Source organism: Erinaceus europaeus, chromosome X (genome assembly GCF_950295315.1).
Source record: "Erinaceus europaeus chromosome X, mEriEur2.1, whole genome shotgun sequence".
NCBI classification, from domain to species: domain Eukaryota; kingdom Metazoa; phylum Chordata; class Mammalia; order Eulipotyphla; family Erinaceidae; genus Erinaceus; species Erinaceus europaeus.
The window spans coordinates 83971046-83991370 of record NC_080185.1 but is presented as its reverse complement, the minus strand read 5'-3'; the positions used below and the strand labels follow the sequence as shown (position 1 = coordinate 83991370).

The 20325-nt window shown below is 39.3% G+C and overlaps 2 protein-coding genes across 2 annotated transcripts in view; both read left to right on the top strand.

Annotated features, from left to right (window-relative positions):
• Window positions 1-4241, top strand: part of LOC103125960 (ras-related GTP-binding protein A) — a 67160-nt gene extending 62919 nt beyond the window's left edge. Inside the window, exons 9-10 of the mRNA XM_060183358.1 lie at window positions 2143-2258; window positions 3772-4241. Of these exons, the coding sequence (XP_060039341.1) occupies window positions 2143-2258; window positions 3772-3869 (214 nt within the window). The 3' untranslated portion in view covers window positions 3870-4241. The remainder of the gene's footprint in view (window positions 1-2142; window positions 2259-3771) is intronic.
• Window positions 4242-15880: 11639 nt separating this feature from the next.
• KLF8 (KLF transcription factor 8) overlaps window positions 15881-20325 on the top strand; it is a 93795-nt gene continuing 89350 nt past the window's right edge. The window contains exon 1 of the mRNA XM_060183356.1: window positions 15881-16183. Within this exon, the coding sequence (XP_060039339.1) occupies window positions 16157-16183 (27 nt within the window). The 5' untranslated portion in view covers window positions 15881-16156. The remainder of the gene's footprint in view (window positions 16184-20325) is intronic.

Sequence of the window (20325 nt, the reverse complement as noted above, 5' to 3'; positions counted from 1 at the left end):
TCTTCAGATTGAACCAGTACATATTGGCTCCATACAGCTTCATCTCCTTCCTAAACCAAGCTAAAAATGAGCACTTATAAGAAGCAACTATGAGGCAAACTCAAGGGTTAGTGGAAAAACACAGGTACTTTACCCTAGGCAAGACCAAAGCCCTGATTGGTCAGTTATTCTGTCACTCAGAGTTCCTGCTACCTTCAATGTCCTTTGAAAGACACACCTTTGAATGACATACCAGGCAAGACTGAGGCCTTGTTTGGTCAGCTTATTCTGTCACTCAGATAGAACTCCATTTCAATGTCTTTAGAATGGCATACAGTTGAGAGAGAACCCTGCTGATACAGGAATTTTGCTAAAGAAATTCCCTCTATAGCAATCCCACCAGGAGTAGCTGGTGAGGAGGTTGGAAACTAGCAAAACAGAAAACTCCCAGCCAGTCTTCCTGTTTCCTTTGTCCCTATTAGGCTTCTGTTTGCTAGCTCAAATATGTATTACAGGACTCTTCTTTAGTTCTTGTCTGCCCACCCAGTGCACCCCTATCCCATTACTGACCCAGAATTCCCACCCTCACCCGAAATTCCCAGTTTTGAAGCAGCCTCCTTGCAGAGCTCAGGCCACGCATTATCTCTGGGTCTTGGCTCCACCCTTAGTTTGTGTTTTATGTCTTAATTTCAACCTTTAGTGAGGTTTCTGTTGTTGTGCCTGCAGGTGGTGCTGTGGATATGATGTTATATTTACCTGATTTATATGGTGGTGTGAGAGGGCAGATTCATCTTTTTTTCTGGTTTATATCTTTTATTTTATTTATAAAAAGAAAACACTGACAAAACCATAGGATAAGAGGGGTACAACCCTACACAATTCCCACCACCAGAACTCCATATTCCATCCCCTCCCCTGATAGCTTTCCTATTCGTTAACCCTCTGGGAGTATGGACCCAAGGTCATTGTGGGATACAGAATGTGGAAGGTCTGGCTTCTGTAATTGCTTCCCTGCTGAACATGAGCATTGACAGGTCGATCCATACTCCTAGCCTGGAGAGGGCAGATTCGATCATGTGTCATTGTGTCAGTCTAGTGTCTGTGATGTCAACATAGGGTCTCCTTAATGTATTTCCTATGTGGGTAGCACTATGGGGGAATTGCTGTCTCCTGAGTGTTCAATGAACAAGCAGGACTCATTTCCCTTGACAGGTGCCAGGGTCTGAGTAGCTCCTACTAGTTTAGTTTTCAGTCAGTGGTTTTCCATTAAATCCTGATGATCCTTGTGGGCAGTTCAATATCTGATGCCCCTAAGTTCACAGGTCAAGGCCCCAGAAATTTTCCACTTCATTCCTCTGACCATTTGCTCTTCTGTGTAACTAGAAAAATTGTAACAGGTAAATCTCCTTTTTTCCATGTTAATCTCCCTATAGTTCAATTTGTATTTGTCTCTAAGGTGTTAAAGGCTTCTTTTGTCTCCCCAAGAAATACAGGACTTTCTTAATTTCATGTATTTCTGATAACTAGTTGTTCCTCTTAGATGAGAAGCAAATATCTCATTTTTTTTGTTGTCTTGGTAATGTCTGCTCTTATATATTTGTCTTAATATTTAAGAAAAAATAGCAAGTGATATGCAAATAAAATTAACTTCTTTTAAAGAAATGGGAATATTTGTTAAATTTCAGTATGATTAACATTCAAAAGATACTACTGTCCAGAGAGATAGTTCAGCATATAGGGCACTGATCTTGCTTGCATGAGACTGTGGATTCATTTCTGAGCACTGAATATACCATAAAATATAGCACTATGATTTCAGTCTTTCAAGTTAATAAAATAAATATTTTAGTGGAGCATACGAAATGTGTAGTTATTACTCTAAGTGACAGGATAATCTTGACTTAATCTTCTTAAATATTAGAGAATCTTTTAAACATTAATCTAAGTTACTTTTCACTAAGTGATAACATACTTTATATTTGTCATTTTATAATATATTAGATTTAGCATTAGATTTTTCCTTGAAAAGGCAAGTAAGGTTACTGATTGATCATTTTATTGAAGTGCTAAAGTGAGATATAATGCTATAAAATACTTAACATAAAGTTCACTTGTTTCTCATATAATTTTGTCCTTTACGTATCTTTATTCTTTTTCTACTAGCAAGCTGGCTGCCTCTTTTCAGAGCATGGAAGTCAGGAACTCTAACTTTGCTGCTTTTATTGACATGTTTACATCCAACACCTATGTGATGGTTGTGATGTCTGATCCATCCATTCGTAAGTTTAAACTTAGCTGACATTGGTTCAAAGACAAATGATCTTTAAACCATAGGTATTACTTTAATAGATAATGAAAACTATCTTATATTTGAGGTAGTTGCATATTAGTGTGAATATATTTAATATAATATATTTAATATATTTAATGACACCTGCCCCCTGCAACCCATGACCCTGGGTCCATGCTCCCAGAGGGATAGAGAATGGGAAAGCTATCAGGGGAGGGGATGGGATATGGAGATTGGGTGGTGGGAATTGTGTGGAGTTGTACCCCTTCTACCCTATGGTTTTGTTAATTTATCCTTTCTTAAATAAAAAATAAATAAAGTTGAAGTGGCAAATTGGTTAATTTCTTATTATGTACATTTTATCACGATGTAAAATATTTTAGTTCAGTGGTAAATAAAATGTTTATTTAATGTATATTTTGTAACTTACAGATACTAGAAGCTTAAGTATTATGTCTTCATGGAGGCATTTAAAAATCAAGTTACTTGAGCTTTTTTATTTTTTAAGAGCCCAAAGTTATGACTTAAGTTCCATATGATACAGTTATTTAAAAGGCTAGTGAAAATTTCTTAACAATTTACCATGGTACCATTTTATGTCACTTTAGATTCCTATGTACAGAATTCCAATAGTTGTTATGAGTATGTTGTAAAGTATTGGTGCTTCTGTGTCATAATAATCTTGTCTATTATAGTCACTGAATTAAAGGTTCTAGCCATATTTCCAGGATTTTTCCAATTTTTTTATTTATCTCTGAGCCACTGACTTTTCTTACTTTGGGCTAGTATAAAATATAACATAAAAGGGGGACCGGTGGTAGCACGGCAGGTTAAGTGCACATGAAGCAAAGAGCAAGGACGGGCGTAAGGATCCCTGTTCAAGGCCCTGGCTCCCCACCTGCATCAGGGTCTCTTCACAGGCGGTGAAGCAGGTCTGCAGGAGTCTATCTTTATCTCCCCCTCTGTCTTTTCGTCCTCTCTCGATTTCTTTCTGTCCTATCCAACAACAATGAGAGCAATAAAAATAACCTCCAGGAGCAGTGGATTGGTAGTGCAGGCACTGAGCACTATCAATAACCATGGAGGCAGAAATAAAATAAAAAATGACATAAAATAATTTATATTATCTATCTTTAATCATGATATTTTTCTTTCAGAAATTTGGTATTTAGAACATAATCAATTCTACGATTCTGAAAAATCAAAACCTTCTTTATTAAGTTATAAACTTATATTGTATTTTCTCTATAACATGCATTGGGTAATTTGGCTTCTTTTTTTTTTAGTTTTATAAGTGCCTTGATAATGGTTTATACAATTATAATATTTCAAGTGTATAGTAGTTCTGTGTGCCTTACTTCCATAGCCAACATAATTCTCACAAAGTTTGTGAGACCCTCTGGTTTTGATTCCATTCTTATTTATTTGTTCTTAATGATCAAACATAGTTTTGACTTCCCCATACTTAATTTATTGGGTATCTCCTCCATTCCTAACCTCAGCTTCTGCAGCTACTTTGATCAACATCCGCAATGCCAGGAAGCACTTTGAAAAGCTGGAAAGAGTGGATGGACCAAAGCAGTGTCTTCTTATGTGCTAAATATTGCCAGTATTGCATCAGAAAATAATGAAATATTGTTTACTAATCCACCTTAATGTAGACAGTGTGATGTTGCGAGGCTTACCATTTCTGTATTCTTCCCTAATTCCCATAGTATTTAATCTTAAATACTAATTACTCAAACTGATATTGAAGATTTGAAGATAAAAATGCTTGTGAAGTTATGACAAAAATTAAATGATACATACATTTTCTGATAATAAGCTTTGAATAATGTAAATGTTCTAATAACCTGGTTCCAATAGTTGTTTATGCCAAAACCTTTCCCAACTTCATCTTCTTTCCTTATCAGATGTTAACATATATGTTTAAAATATAACTGTTTTCTTGGCATGCATTAACATATTACTTCACTCCAGTTGTAAATAAACTTTTGCTGTTAGGAATTTCATTGTATTTTTCTTTTCCCTGTTTATTTAACTTTTCCCTTAAAAAAAATCTAATCATAGTTATCCTAAGAAGGGAGATTTAAGAAGTGGGATTGGCTGAAAAACAGTACAAAGTAGAGTTGGATTAGATGGATGAAGCCTTAAAGCTAAGCAGAAGATTTCAGATATGGGATAGGAAATAGTAAGCACTTGTAGGATATTTAGGAAGAAGTTACGTGCAAAAAATTTGAAAGAAAATTAACCTATCTTATATGGACTTACAAATGGCAGTTGGGGAAACTGGTAGTAATCTGGATTTAGATGTGTTGAAATCCTGTGGATATTGGAACTGGAAAAGAAAGAATATAAACTGAGAGAAAATGGGATTTTTGTGAGATGTGAGTCTGTATTTGAAGTCCAAGAATGATTAATTTTATATATTCCATAACACTTAAGGGGATGTAATGTCATTATGCTGGTCAAGTAGTATTAAAACTTTTTTGTTGTTGTTGATTTAATAATGATCGACAACACCGTAGGGTAAGAGGGGTACAATTCCACACAATTCCCACCACCAGAGTTCTGTATCCTATCCCTTCCACTGGAAGCTAAAATAGTGAACAAAATCCTAGTCAACCGCATATAGCAGTATATTAAAAAGAATGTTCATTACAAACAAGTGAGATTTATCCCATGAATATAAGGTTTGTTCAATATATATAAATTAATCAATGTGATTCACAACATCTAGAAAAGCAAAAACCAAAACCACACAATTGTTTCAATAGTTGCAGAGAAAACTTTCGACAAAATGCAACATCCTTTCTTGAACAAAATACTACAAAAAATGGGAACAGCTGAAAAATTCCTTAACATAATGCAGTCCATATACAGTAAAACTACAGCTAGCATCATTCTCAATGGACAGAAGCTGAAAACATTCCCACTCAGATTGAGGACTAGACAGGGCTGTCCACTATCACCATTATGCTTCAACATAGTATTGGAAGTTCTTGCCATAGCAATCAGGCAAGAGAAAGAAATCAAAGGATTAAAAATATCCAGTCTTAAAAGAACTTCTTGGGGGAACACAAGATATTTTACCTAGTAGGATGTGTGTTACTGTATGCACAATCTGGGTTCAAGCCCTAGCACAACATTGGAGTGCCACGACAGTGTAGGAAGCTCTGATGCTATGATATATCTTTCTGTCACTTCCTATGAAATTATATATATGAAGTTTGGTCCAAAATTGTAGCTCAATGGGTTGTGCATGTCTTGTCGTGCACAAGAATCACATATGCTATGGCACCATATGAAAGTTGCTATATCAAGATCCCCACTTGCAGGAGGAAGCCTCATAAGCAGTGAAACAGGTCTGCAGCTCTCTCTCTCTCTCTCTCTCTCTCCCTCCCTCCCCATCAATTTTTCTCTGTCCTATCTAATAAAAAGGAAAAAGGAAAAAGAAAAAAAAAATACCCATCAGGAGCAGAGGATTCATAGTGCAGGCACTGAGCCACAGTAATAATTCTGGTGGCAATTAAAATAAAGAGTAAGTGACTGAATGGATTAAAAAGCAAAATCTGTTTTATAAGACTTTATTTCAGATAGAGACAGAAATTAAGATAGGGTGGGTATAGAAAGGGAGAGAAAGACCTTTGTAACACTGCTTCACCACACAAAGCTTTCCACCATGTCAATAGGGTATGACATTGTTTCTCAAATTTGAGCATACATCAAAATAACTAGGAGGATTGCTAAAATGTACAATGTTGTCTTATGTCACTACTGAAATTTTCAGATTCAGTATGTCTAGGGTAGGGCCCATGAATCTGTATTTCTAACATTCTCAGGTCATACTGATCCTGCTGGTTCAGACATCATAAATTGGAAATCATACCAAAAGAAATCTAGGTATGGAAGCAAAAGTAGAAAGCATGCATTTACAGTTGAACAAGAATAAGGTGATGGTATTCTAAGATGACACATAGTTTCACCTATTGATTTTCATAGTGACTTGAAAGTTTGTGAAGTGCTCAGTTAAAAGCAATGACTGCTATTTCACAATATGTTGCAAATAGAAAACGTGGCTGAGCAAATATATATATATGTATATGTATATGTATATGTATGTATATGTATATGTATATACCACTAATAGTTGTAACCAAATATACAAAATAAGCACAGCACATTGAGAGCATCACAATTATCAGTCATAGGGAATCTTAACAGAACATTTATGTTAAAAGATATCAACTGAACAACTCAACAAAGAAATAGTGTACTTAAATGAAGAATGGATGATATAGCCTTAAACTTCCATCCCAAAATAAATGAATACATGTTTTCAAGTGCACATAGAAATTCTTGAGCATTCATCTTATATTGGGATACAAAATTAATAAATACAAAAATTGAAATTATAAGCATCTTTTCTTTTTTAATGTTTGAATTATCTTTATTTATTTATTGGATAGAGACAGCTAGAAATTGAGAGGAAGGGGGAGATAGAGAGGGACAGAGACAGACACCTGAAGCACAGCTTCACCACTTGTGAAGTGTGCAGATGGGAATCAGGGGCTTGAACATGGGTCCTTGTGCATTGTAACATGTACTCTCAACCCAGGTGTACCATCACCTGGTCACAATAAGCATATTTTCTGATCACATTATTATGAGATTACAAATGGTAAAATGAGGATTAACATGTTTCTGAGAAAAATTTGGGTCAGGGTAGAAAGAATACCCAGAACACAACAACAACAAAGAAATGTGGAAGGACAGACAAGATGGCAGATATATGGGAAGTAGTAAAAGCAGTATTGAGAGCAATGCTCATGCACTACATGCCCACATTAAATAACAGCTGGAAGAACTAGAAAAAGAACAATGAAGGTGAGAAAGGAGGAAATAATAAAAATCAGAGCAGAAATTACATTCCTCCATGAAGATAATTTCTGGAACCATCCATTCCATCCCGGTTCCATGGCTGCCAGTTCTTAGCAACATCGCCCCGCCAGATATTCGTTGGGATGCGGCATCATCTAAGTTCATTTCCCACTTCTACGCTCGACCGGACCTGCCAATATACGCGGATATCTTCGCCCACCCTGTCCAACGCTTGACGTCTCGTCACCCAATCTGGTCTCCTACGCCTACACTGAACTTCTCTGTTCCAGACTCTTGGAAACAGAGTTGGCAGTCAGCTGAAGTAAAGAACAAACACCGCATCACAGACCCCTGCAAGCATCAACCCGGCTCTGACCTAGCACGTTATGATTGGACCCTCCTCAATCGCTATCGAACAGGCCATGGCCGGTGCGCCGCTATGTTCCATCGCTGGGGAGCCAGAGACGACCCGAACTGCCCCTGCGGCTACAGACAGACTATGACCCACATAGTCAACGACTGCCACCTCTCCAGATTCAAAGGAGGTCTCGAAACTTTACATTAGGCTCAACCTGACGCTGTTGACTGGTTACGGAAGAAGGGCAAATGCTAGAAGAAGAGCAGAAATAAAATAGAAACCAAAGGGACGACACAAAAGATCTATAAAACCAAGAACTAGGGGCTGGGTGATGGTGCAGTGGGTTAGGCATACATGGCCTGAAGCTCAAGGACTGGCGTAAGGATCCTGGTTCGAGCCATTTCCCCACCTGCAGGGGGTCGCTTCACTGCTTCACCAGTGCTGAAGCAGGTCTGTAGGTGTCTATCTTTCTCCCTCTCTTTCTTCCCCTCCTCTCTCAATTTCTCTCTGTCCTATCCAACAACAATGATGGCAATAATAACAATAACAACAACGATAAGCAAGGGCAACAAAAAGGAAAAAAATAGCCTCCAGGAGCAGTGGATTCGTAGTGCAGGCACTGAGTCCCAGCGATAATCCTGGAGGCAAAAAATAAAATTAAAATAAACCAAGAACCACTTATTTCCATGATAAATAATATAGAGAACCCTTCACTAGAATTGCCAAAAAAAAAAAAAAAAATCATGATAAAAATTCAAAGTGAAAGAGGTGAATTAAATTGGTTCTGGAGGGATAAGGTGATGGTACACCTGTTTAAGTGCACACATTACAGTGTACAAGGACCCAGGTTTAAGACTCCAGTCCCCACCTGCGGGAGAAAAGCTTCTCAAGTGGTCAAACAGTGCTGCAGGTTGGTCTCTCTCTCCCTCCTCTATCAATTTATATATGTATATGTGTGTGTGTGTGTGTGTGTGTGTGTGTGTGTGTGTGTGTGTGTGTGTGTACTGGAAAATGGAGAACACCATAAGAATATTATGAGTGTCTATTTTCAAGTTTGACAACACAGAAGAAATGAACAGATTCTGATAATCATTCATCTGACTCCCATGATTGCCCCTAGGAGGAAATAGAGAACCTCAATAGGCTAATCACTAGTGATTCTCCATACCCCTCTTTTCATTTCTTATGCCCAGCTTCACCATTGCTGCTTAACTGTGGCTAAGTTTCTGGTACACATTGAGTTGTTTCCCCACCTAACATACGGGGTAGTGACAGTACTTATCTCATGAGGTTCTTGTTCTTGTAAAAATTAAATTTATTTTTATTTTTTATTTTTTACATAGAGACAGGAGGGAAGACAGAAGGGGAGAGAGGGAGGGAGGGGTGGAGGGAGAGAGAGAGAGAGAGAAAGAGAGAGACCCCACAGCATCAAAGTTTCATACAATGCAGTAGGCTTGAACCTGGGTAGCACACACAGAAAGGTAGCATACTATCCACGTAAGCTATTTCACTGGCCCAAAATATAAAGCATTTAAGTTTGAAGCTTATAAATAACTAAATATAGTACTGTTTTTCTTGGGCACCATCCGTAAACTTTCATGATACTTTACTACATTAGAAAATAATGCTACTTGAAATGAAGAAAAATTGGTTCCTAAATGTATCCATAGCCCGTTATTTCTGGGAATTTACCACTCTGATCTGACTCCTTCAGAAAGAGACAAACAGACAGGTAGACAGAGGGAGTGAAAGACAACACAGCACTGCAGCTTCCTCAGATGTGGGGGCTCCAACTTGAGTCATCCAAGATCGGCTGAAAACAGTGAAGTCACCATTTTTTACAGCTGAGTAGTATTCCATTGTGTATATATACCACAGCTTGCTCAGCCACTCAACTGTTGTTGGACACCTGGGTTGCTTCCAGGTTTTGGCTATTACAAATTGTGCTGCCAAGAACATATGTGTACACAGATCTTTTTGGATGGATGTGTTGAGTTCCTTAGGATATATGCCCAGGAGAGGAATTGCAGGGTCATTGGGTAGGTCCATTTCTAGCCTTCTGAGAGTTCTCCACACTGTTCTCCACAGAGGTTGGACCAATTGACATTCCCACCAGCAGTGCAGGAGGGTTCCTTTGACCCCACACCCTCTCCAGCATTTGCTGCTGTTACCTTTTCTGATGTATGACATTCTCACAGGAGTGAAGTGATATCTCATTGCTGTCTTGATTTGCATTTCTCTGACAATCAGAGACTTGGAGCATTTTTTCATGTGTTTCTCAGCCTTTTGGATCTCTTCTGTGGTGAATATCTATTGCCTTTTTTTCAATGAAAGCCCATTTTATATTCTATTAAACTAGCAGTCTTTTTTTTTTTGCCTCCAGGGTTACTGCTGGGGCTCTGTGCCTGCACTACGAATCCACTGCTCCTGGAGACCATTTTTCCCTTTTGTTGCCCTTGATGTTTATCATTGTTGTTATTATTGTTGTAGTTATTGATGCTGTCATTGTTGGATATGGCAGAGAGAGAAGGGGAAGACAGAGAAGGGGAGAGACCTGCCTCACCTCCTGTGAAGTGACTACCCTGGAGGTGGGGAGCCGGGGGCTCTAACTGGGATCCTTACGCTGGTCCTTGCACTTTGCACCACATGCACTTAACCCGCTGCGCTACCCTCCGACCCCCGCAGTCTGTCTTTTTATCTATAAAACTAGTTTGGAACACTGCCCATGGGTTGAGTCTCCAAATACAGCTACAGAGTGAAGATTCTGCAATGTTTCACATGTGTTTGCATATGTATCATATGAAATATATGTAATTAATATATAATTATATATATTTCTGACTAAATAATGACTGACAAGACCATAGGAGGGGTACAATTCCACACAATTCCCATCACTAAAGTTCCATATCCCATCCCTTCTATTTGAAGCTTTCCTATTCTTTATCACTCTGGGAGTATGGATCCAGGGTAAGTATGGGTATCAGAAGGTGGAAAGTCTGGCTTCTTTAATTGCTTCTCCACTGGACATGAGCATTGCCAGGTAGATCCATACTCCAAGCCTGTTTCTATCTTTCTCTTGTGGGGTAGGGCTCTGGAGAAGTGGGATTCCAGGACATTGGTGAGGTTGTCTGCCCAGGGAAGTCAGACTGGCATCATGGTAGCATCTGCAATGTGGTAGTTGAAAAGTATTAAGATATAAAGCAGAACAAATTGTTAAGTGATCAGGAACCTAAAAATAAAAATATAGCAGATGAGATTTAAGATTTTCATGTTGGAAGAAGTTAGGAAGTCCATTTTAGGTATATTCATGACTTAACAAATTTTGCTTGAGCCAGTCAGCTAACACGCAGGTGAGCAGAAAGTATTGTCTGGAAAGATGGTGTCAGAGTTGGGAATAGGACCAGAAAGCTGGATCAGGGCAGAGAGTAGCTCCCAAATATGGAAAGAGGATGTGAGGGCAATCTGGCTGTGACATCTGTCACCAATTGATTGCCTGGGTTGATTTAGCTGATCTGGCTGGTTAGGTGGGTGTCCCCTTCCTCCCTCACTGCTCCATGTGCATCCTTCCTGAAGCTGCACCCTCAGTTGAAGAGGACGGCCTTCCCCAAATAGAGATGGACCGGTCTTTGTTCAAGGTAAATGAGTAGCTGTGCTCCCCTGCTAGAACCTCCAAACAAGCTCTCAAGGTCCAAATATGGAAAGAGTATATAAATACCATTAACTGTAAATCCCATTGACCTGACCTAGAATCTATTTCTTTTCATACTTAGGACCAGAACATGTGTAACCTCTATATCACTGTTGGTCTGAACTCACATTCCATTGCTATATGTAGGAACATTCTATGCTACATTCATTTAAGGGACAGTCTACCTCGAGTAGCAGAGTATGTAGTCACTTAGCCTCCCATCGGCAAGTAGGGCAATTTCTACCACTGTTATTCTACATTGAGGGCACGGTCCTGTAGAGGCCCAAAAGAATGTTGGATGTGAGGGCGATCTGGCAGCAATATCTGTCAACCCACTGATAGCCAGTGTTGATTAGGCTGCTCTGGCATGCTAGGCAGGTGTCCCTTTCTTCCCTCACTGCTCTATTGTGTGTCCCTTCTGAAGCTGTGCACTCTCTTGAAGAGGTTGACGTTCCATGAATAGAAACTGACTGATCTTCCTTTGAGGGTATATGAGTAGCTGTGTTCCCCTGTTAGAACCTCCAGGCAAGCTATCAAGGCCTTCCATTCTTATCTAATTTTGGTGCATGATGTTAAGTGATGGTCTAGTTTCACTTTTCTGCATGGGATGATCCAGTTTGCTAAGCATCAGTTGTTGAGGAGACCTTCCTTTCCCCATTGAATTGTTTGGGCTTCTTTGTTATATATTAGGTGGCTATATGTTTGTAGGCTCATTTCTGGGCTCTCAATTCTATTCCATTGATCTGAGTGTCCATTTTTCTTCCAGTAGCACCTAGGTTTTGATTACTAATGGTTTAATCTAAACTGAAGCTTGGGAGATTATTTTTTCTTTTTTCTCAGAAGTGCTTTGGCTATTTGTGTGTTTTTGCTTGTGGTTCCACAAATTTTTGGACAAGTTGTTCCATTTCCTTGAGTAATGCCATTGGGATATTGAGAGGAAATGCACTGAAATTATAGATTGCTTTTGGTAGGGTGACTGTTTTAATGTTTATTTTTCCAATCCAGGAACAAGGAATGTTATTTCATTTATCTGTGTCATTCTCTATTTCTTTTAATAATGTCCCATATTTTCCCTTGTAAAGCTCCTTCACCTCCTTCGTGAGGTGAGGATGATTATGGTTGTGTACACTTAAAAGTATAAACACTGTAAAATGATGTAAAAGAAGGCCCACAGTGGGCCAACAAAATAGTTTGCTTGGATAATGTGCTCCTTTGCCATGTACATGACCCAGTTTTGAGCACAGCCCCCATCACATTGAAGGAAGCTTTGATCTCATTCACTGTCCATTTTTCACTCTCTGCCTTTTATATCTAAAATCGAAGAATGAGAAGGAGGAGGAGGAGGAGGGGAAGGGGAAGCAGGAGAAGAGAAGGAGAAGAAGGTGGCACCCTATAAAGAACTCTGGGGAGGGTGTGGTTTGGGGGCAGTAGATTTTGGGTTCTGGTGCATGGTGGTGGAAAAGGACTTGGGCTGAGGGTGAGAATGTTTTGTAGACACTTATCATGGTGAGATAAGAAAATTTACCCATGTATCAACAACTATACTGTAAACCATTAATACCTCCCCAATAAAAAAAAGCACAAAGAACTGGAAAATTAATTCCATGCTTATGGATTAGAAGAATAAACATCATTAAAATGACTATTTCCACCAAGCAATATACAGATTTTATGAAATCCCCTTTGGGATTCAAAAATCCCAAGGAACTTTTTTTTTTTAAAGGAATAGAACAACTACCACACCTGTTTATCTGGAACCACAAAAGAACCACAGGGTGTCCAAGAAAATCCTGATAAAAATGAATTAAGAATGTGCATTATACTCCCTAACTTACTATACTACAGGGCTATAATAAGCAAAATTTAATGGTACTATATGAAATATATATAATAAGATTTGGGGGTCTCTATTTTGGAAAAGGCTAGTAGGTCAATTTTAGGTATGTTCCAGGAGGACCCATGACTTTACTGATTTTTGCCTGAGCCAGACAGTTACCATACAGGTGGGCTAAAGGTATTGTCTGGGGAGATGGTGTCAGAGTTAGAAATAGGACTAGAAAGCTGGATCATGGCAGAGAGTAGCTCCAAATATGGGAAAATATATAAATATTGTTAACTGTAAAACCCATCGATTTAATCTGGAGCCCATAGCACATTAGCCTTTGTAACCTCTGCATCCCTGTAGGTCTGAGCTCACATTCTGTGGTCATATCTAGGAAGATTCTAGGCTGCAGACCCATCTTCCTTGAGTGGCATAATATGTTGATCCAACATCCCTTTGGAGAATGGGGCTGTCCTTACCAATGTTAACCCACACTGAGGGCAAGGTCCTATAGAGGCCCACAAAAGGGTCCACTATGTTGTTCCTGATGTAGATGACAAGTGACAGTGGAGAGAGGGATTTGTTAGACGTCTATGTCTATGTGGGATTCCCATGAGTCCCTGAATTAGTCCCTGGATGATGGGGTGGTATGGTGGTAACCAAAAGAGCCATCATTAAAGTATGCTGGTCTCTTACCCTTATCCAGCTTTTGTAACCCTTACTTTATCTGACAGGGCTAGGCTTACAGTGATTGAGGGAAGTTAAATAGGAAGTAGTGAGGAGGGTTTCTAGGTCTAAGAAACTATTCGATCAAGTACTGTACGGTGCCTCATAAAAAGTTTCTTTTTAGGTCTTTGTACTTGCTTGCTGCACTTATTGAGTCACTGAAAACTATTGTGCACTTTTTCTTTAAGGTATATATTTTCCTCTCACATAGGTGCATGTGCACATGGGTGCATGTGCTTTATCTCATGTGTCCTGATCTATATCTAGGTTTTGTGGCTTTGTTAGGAAATGTGCCACCTGGAATGGAATTCAGAAGTCCAAAGAGCTAGGAAAGGTCTCACCAGAGTAATGGAGCTGAACGGTTGACATCCTACACCTGGTGTCTCTGGACACAATCTGAGTGAAGCATGTCAAGGTGGTACTGGTTGTACTGATTTGGTTGAGCTCAGCAGATACAGTATCAAATAGTAATGATTGAAAGAGGTGTGCAGGAAAATGAGCCATGTCCCAGAGGTTCCATGACTGGGATAAATATGGGTTTTCTAGAGGATATGGAAGGTTCCTGCTGTCTTAGAGTTTAAGATGGCAATAGACATTTATTATTGTAGCCAAGTTATTTGGGAATTTGGTTTACTTTGAAAATCCCATGGTTAGGATTTGCTGTATCATATACAACCTCAGCATGAATTTTGCCATTTAATGCTATTTACATATAGCTGTATTTTACAGTGTCAGGACACCTGGGAGTGAGGGGGCTGGGAGACTCACTATTTTGCTTCCCTTTTAAAAATATTTATTTATTCCCTTTTTGCCTTTATTGTTTTATTCTTGTAGTTATTATTGTTTTCTTCATACAGAGAGAAATGGAGAGAGGAGAGGAAGACAGAGGGGGAGATAAAGGTAGACACCTGCAGACCTGCTTCACCGCCTGTGAAGCAACTCCCCTGCAGGTGGGGATCCGGGGGCTCAAACTGGGATCCTTATGCTGGTCCTTGTGCTTTTCACCCCCTGCGCTACTGCCAGACTCCCAGACTCCCACTTCCTTTGTTCTTTAAGCTCCTTTCTGCTGCCTTATGGATGAGTGATAATTTTCTGCTGTGGTTCCTTTTTGTTTCCTCCTCTATAGTTTATCCCCTATAGTCCTGAAAATCCCGTTTCTGCTTAGAATTCCCAGGATGTGAATCAGTTTTTGAGAGTCTGGTTGCTGTCTTCAGGTCTCCATCTTTACTCTGCTCCCCTCCTTTCTCTTTTCTTCTGGTGCTAGGAACTACACTCACTTGCCAAAATGGCATGGATCAGCGCCTTGCTGCCCAGGGCTACTAAGAAAGTTGTGGTATACTCCCTTTGTATACACAATGGAATACTAGTATATACATTGAAATACTACTCAGCTGTTTAAAACAAAATAAGTCCTGTCCTTAGCCTCTCCATTGATGGAGCTTGAAGGAATAATGTTAAGTGTGATAAGGCAAAAAGAGAAGGGTGAATATGGAATGATCTCACTCATGGGCACAACTTAAGAAACAAGAAAAAAAGGGGAAGGAAACACAAAGTAAAATCTGGACTAGTTTTGTGTATTGCATCAAAACAAAAGTTTCTGGGTGTGTGTGTTGAGGTCCTGATGCATGATAATGGAAAAGGACTACCATAATAAAGAGACATCACAAGGAATGGGAGAAAATCTTTATGTGTCATAGATCAGAAAGAAATACACAAATTGCACAATCAACTCAACAGTGAAAATATAATCAACCTCATTGAAAAATGGGGGTAAGATATGGCTAGGATCTTCTCCAAATGAGATCTAAAGGGTCAACAAACATATAAAGATGTCAAAGTCAGAATTCCAGAAGGGTCTGTGTATAGTTTGATGGGCCTGACCAAGAAGAACTTCAGGTGGAGCTAACTGCAATCTGTAGGGCACAATGGGAAGGAAGACCAGCATTGGCAGCTAACCTCAGCTTCATAAACTCAGCATATAGGTAGGAGACATTGCTAGAAAGCCCTGGAGTGCTGTGATTCCAAAACTCAAGTTGTGTGATGCAGCTTTAAAGGGGCTGGTGATTGACAGAATGTGTAGCAGTGGATGGGGTGGAGCCGCTGGGTGGGGTCTGGGGTAGGCAGTTGAGAAGAACCAAAAGGCAGAAAAAGAAAACCATTGCCCCCATATTGCTAGTGTTGAGTCAAGTAAGCTAGTCAGTAGGAGAGGATTTTAGAGCTCACCTTCACTCTGGCCAACTCTTAGAATCCCTTCTGTTTCCTTATGAAGTAATTTAAATCGTGTATACAACGGCCCTACTAGGTGTCCATTTACTCTCACTTTCTGCTAACTCGGTTACTAACACTAGAGAGTGAGGAGCAGGGTACCGGACCCCACCCGGTCGACTCAGGTCCCTGACTGAGAAGAAAATGCCACCGGAGGCGCTGAATCCTAAAGTAAGTATTTTATTTTGTCTGTATAACCCCTCCCCTTCCTTTTGCCACCCTGACCGGGCTCTCCAAGGAACTGAGAAGGAACCACCTCACTGGATTTTTTCAAAGATTCAGTGAGAATCAGAATGGGGTAGAAGGAGAAGAGGAGGGAAGGAGAAGAAGGACAGCGCTTTACAGACTAGGGACCGGTCACCTGCTGGATAGGGATTGGAAGTTTGCAGGTAGTGTGGTTAAAAATCTCAATTTCCCCTACTCCTATTAAAGCTCGGATTTACACTACAAATTTCTTTCTTTTAGTTGCACTATTGCGTCCTTATTAGGGGGCTTTAACCATCTGGCTGTGAACTGGGAGGGCTCCATTTTGTCTGGATTCTTAAAGGGACAGTGCACTACTTCAACAGAGGAAAAATTCTGTATCAGAAAGCAAGGATGGCAGTGATTAGCTTTGTTGTGGCACTACATGTGTTGTGATTTTTGCAGAGATAACAGCATGTTCTCCTTCATATTTCTTTGGTTCTAATATCCGGTTGATTATCAGGAGGTGCATCTTTATCCAGTTGATTATCAGGAGCTATGTAGCCAAAAATTGCACATTAGTTTACTGCCAAATCAATTGGCTCCGCAGTATTAGTTGAAGAGGGAACTTGGTTTCCTGAAAATTCCAAGGTAGGGCAGATAATTTGAACAAATGCTTTCATTCTACAAATATTTACCTAATTCCAGATTCATTGTCTGTGGCTGATCCTGCTGAGTGGTAACTATCAATATACTATGCCAAGACCTAGTCTTTTCATAAGTGGTTGCTGGCCAAGTTTTATTTGTAAGATATGAAGGTGAATGTTGAATTTGATTCTAACATTACCAAGCATCTGTCATGTGACAGTTCCAATGTTCATGTTTATTGCCTTTATTTTAGTATTTTTCAGCTTCGTATGTCCAAGTACAAGGGACTAGGAACTCGAATAAAAATGTTATTTAAAGAAAGTGGGGTGGGATGCTGCAATAGGAAAGCTAAGGCCACCTTGACTGATAAGCCATTCTTATGTTTCTGTTCAATTGGGAATATTTTGTTTGGGAGGAAGCCTTCACACAGCTTTCTTTTGCTGTTTAATAAAATAACTGGTGTGACAGGTATTTATTAAATGGCCTCATACAAATAGATCAGTGATATCTCTTCCACATGTGTCTCTCTGATGTTTTTGCTGATGAAGGATAGCACACTGGAGTGGAATGTAATGCTATCACATACACCAAACAAGATCAAAACATATGTTTGGGACTTTATTTCACTCTGAAAGTTTGTTTGTTTGCCAGAGTACTACTTAGCTCTAGTTTATGGTGGTGTGGGGATTGAACCTGGGACTTTGGAGCCTCAGGCACGAGAGGCTGTTTGCATAACCATTATGCTATCTACCCCCACCCCACTCTGAAAGTTTGTATTTTGATTGTTGTCATATCACAGTCACCAGAGTTCTACATTTACAATTTAGTTATCTCTGGTATTAAATATTGATACGAGGTACAGAACCCCTTCCACAATCTACTGAAATTAGCTCTATTTCCATTGCCATCTTTCAGTATGCAACAACGCAGGGCTCCTAGTTAACATGAAGATAAAGCACCTACCTCCATTTCCTCTTACCTCAGTTGTTTTTCTAGACCTAAAAAAGACCTTATGCTAATGACCATCCATATCTTTGAGACTACTGGAGTTAGATAAAGAAGAAACCCTTATTTAGTGTACTTTCTCCATAAAATCTTTAACATACAGGCTCCTAAAATCAAAGGAAACATGATTTCAACTCTGACTCTCCTTAGTTTCCTTAGACACGAGTCACTTAAACATATCACAATCTAAACTCTGCTATCCACACCACTGCATGGACGATGGGGGAAGGAATTATACATTGGTTTTATAGCCAGCCTCTGACATTTGTTTGCATGGGACATGTTAAGAGTTCACTTTTCGGGGGCTGGGCCATGGCGCAGCAGGTTAAGCGCACATGGTGTGAAGCATAAGATTCCGGGTTCGAGTCCCCAGCTTTCCACCTGCGGGGTTGGGGGGGGGGTCACTTCACAAGCAGTGAAGTAGGTCTGCAGGTCTCTTTCTCTCCCCTTCTCTGTCTTCCCCTCCTCTCTCTATTTCTCTCTGTCTTATCCAACAACAGCAACAGCAATAACCACAACAACAATAACAACAATGATAAACAACAAGGGCAACAAAAAGGAAAAAAAAAATAGCCTCCAGGAGCATCGGATTCAGAGTCCCCTGGAGGCAAAAAAAAAAATGTCAAGAGTTCATTTGTCACTATAGATCCCCTTGAGGAATAGGATAGATATGTGTGTTGAGGGAGGTGTATGTACTGCTTGGACTTCCACTAAATTAATTTTCAACCTTTACAACAAAATTAGAATTACCTACAGTCATTAAAAACGCTGACACCTTTGTCCATTCTCAGAGACTCTGATATGATTGAGCAATGAGACATTTTGAGTGTTTACCAGGACCAGAGAAAAGCTCGTCTGTGATAATGTCTCTTCTTTGCTATGAGTGCAGCACAGATTTGAGTCTGTCACAAACTGTATTTAAGGAACTTTTGCTGCTGTAATATTTTTCTTACTCTCTGTCTCCTTTTCTTTCTCTTTCTATATGAAAAAGTCAGCAGGGAGTGGTAAAGTCATGTCAGCAATAAAAAAAATAAATAATGTGTTCCCCAGGTGATTATAATATATAGCCAAAATTGAGAACCAATGCCTAGACTAGCATCATGGAAACATTTGAGTTCCTTTGAGAATCTGGGATTTTTTAGAAATGCAAATTTTATGGCCTACCTCATATGTACTGATTCAAAAACTTTAGATTTTTAATTTGCATTAAAAATCCTTACAGGTGAGTCAGGGGTACAGTGAAATTTGATACTTGATGTCTCACAGATTAGAGATTTTCAATAAATTTTCCAGCTATAAAAGATTTGAGAGTTAAGACATTCCTATCAGTGACAGAAGCTATGTCCTAACTCTGAATGGCAGCTCCTATCCTATGTCAGACTATTTCCCCATTCTCACAATATTACCTCATAATTTGCAATGCTAGATTTTTTAGTTTATACATTTTGTGGTTCAATGTTCACTTGATTTAGTCTATACAGTTATCCTCTCCAATTTACATGTTAGGGACTAGATACAACTAGTAAGATGAAGAGGGTCTATTTTTTTGTAATAACTTCTGAGAAGTTGTTCCAACAACTTTCTTCTCACTTACCTTCTTAAACTTTTTGTTTTGGTTCTTCCACAAATCCAAAAATCCTACTTAATAGATATCATTTATTGAAAGCCTATTCTGTGTCATGTCCTCCACTGAAAACTTTTTTTAATTATCTTTATTTTATTTATTGGATAGAGACAGCCAGAAATCGAGAGAGAAGGGGGTGACAGAGAGAAACCTACAGCATTTCTTCACCACTTGCAAAGCTTTCCCCCTGCAGGTGGGGATGGGAAGATCAAACATAGGTCCCTGCACACTGTAACGTGTGAGCTCAACCAGGTGTGCCACCACCTGGCCTTTTCTACTGAAAACTTTATACCTATCCATTCATATAAATGCTCTTAACAACACTATGAAATAAGTTCTATTATTTTCCCCTACTGTGGAAAGAGGGGGGAAGAGGGGTTAGTGGTTAGTTGAGCCACAGAAAAATCAAGCAACTTGTCCGAGTTTACACAAATGTAAGTGGCAGAGCTGAGATTTAAATCAAAGCTATAAAGTCAACATTGTACATTATATTATATAATTTATAATAAATAATTTATAATACTAATTTATAACAATAAATTATAAAGTATACATTATAAATATCAGATTGCAAAGAGAACATTTCCCTACTCTACATCAATCTTTTAAAAATATTTTTATTTTTAATTTTGGATAGAGACAGATATTGAGATGGGAGGGAAAGGTAGAGTGGGAGAGAGACAGAGAAACAATTGCGGTCCTGTTTTACCACTCATGAATCTTTCCTCCTGCAGGTGGGGACCAGGAGTTTGAACCTGGGTCCTTGTGCACTGTAATGTGTGCACTTAATGAGGTGTGCCACTGCCTGGCCCCCCATTAATCTTTCTTTAACAGTGCATTTACTTCCTTGGGA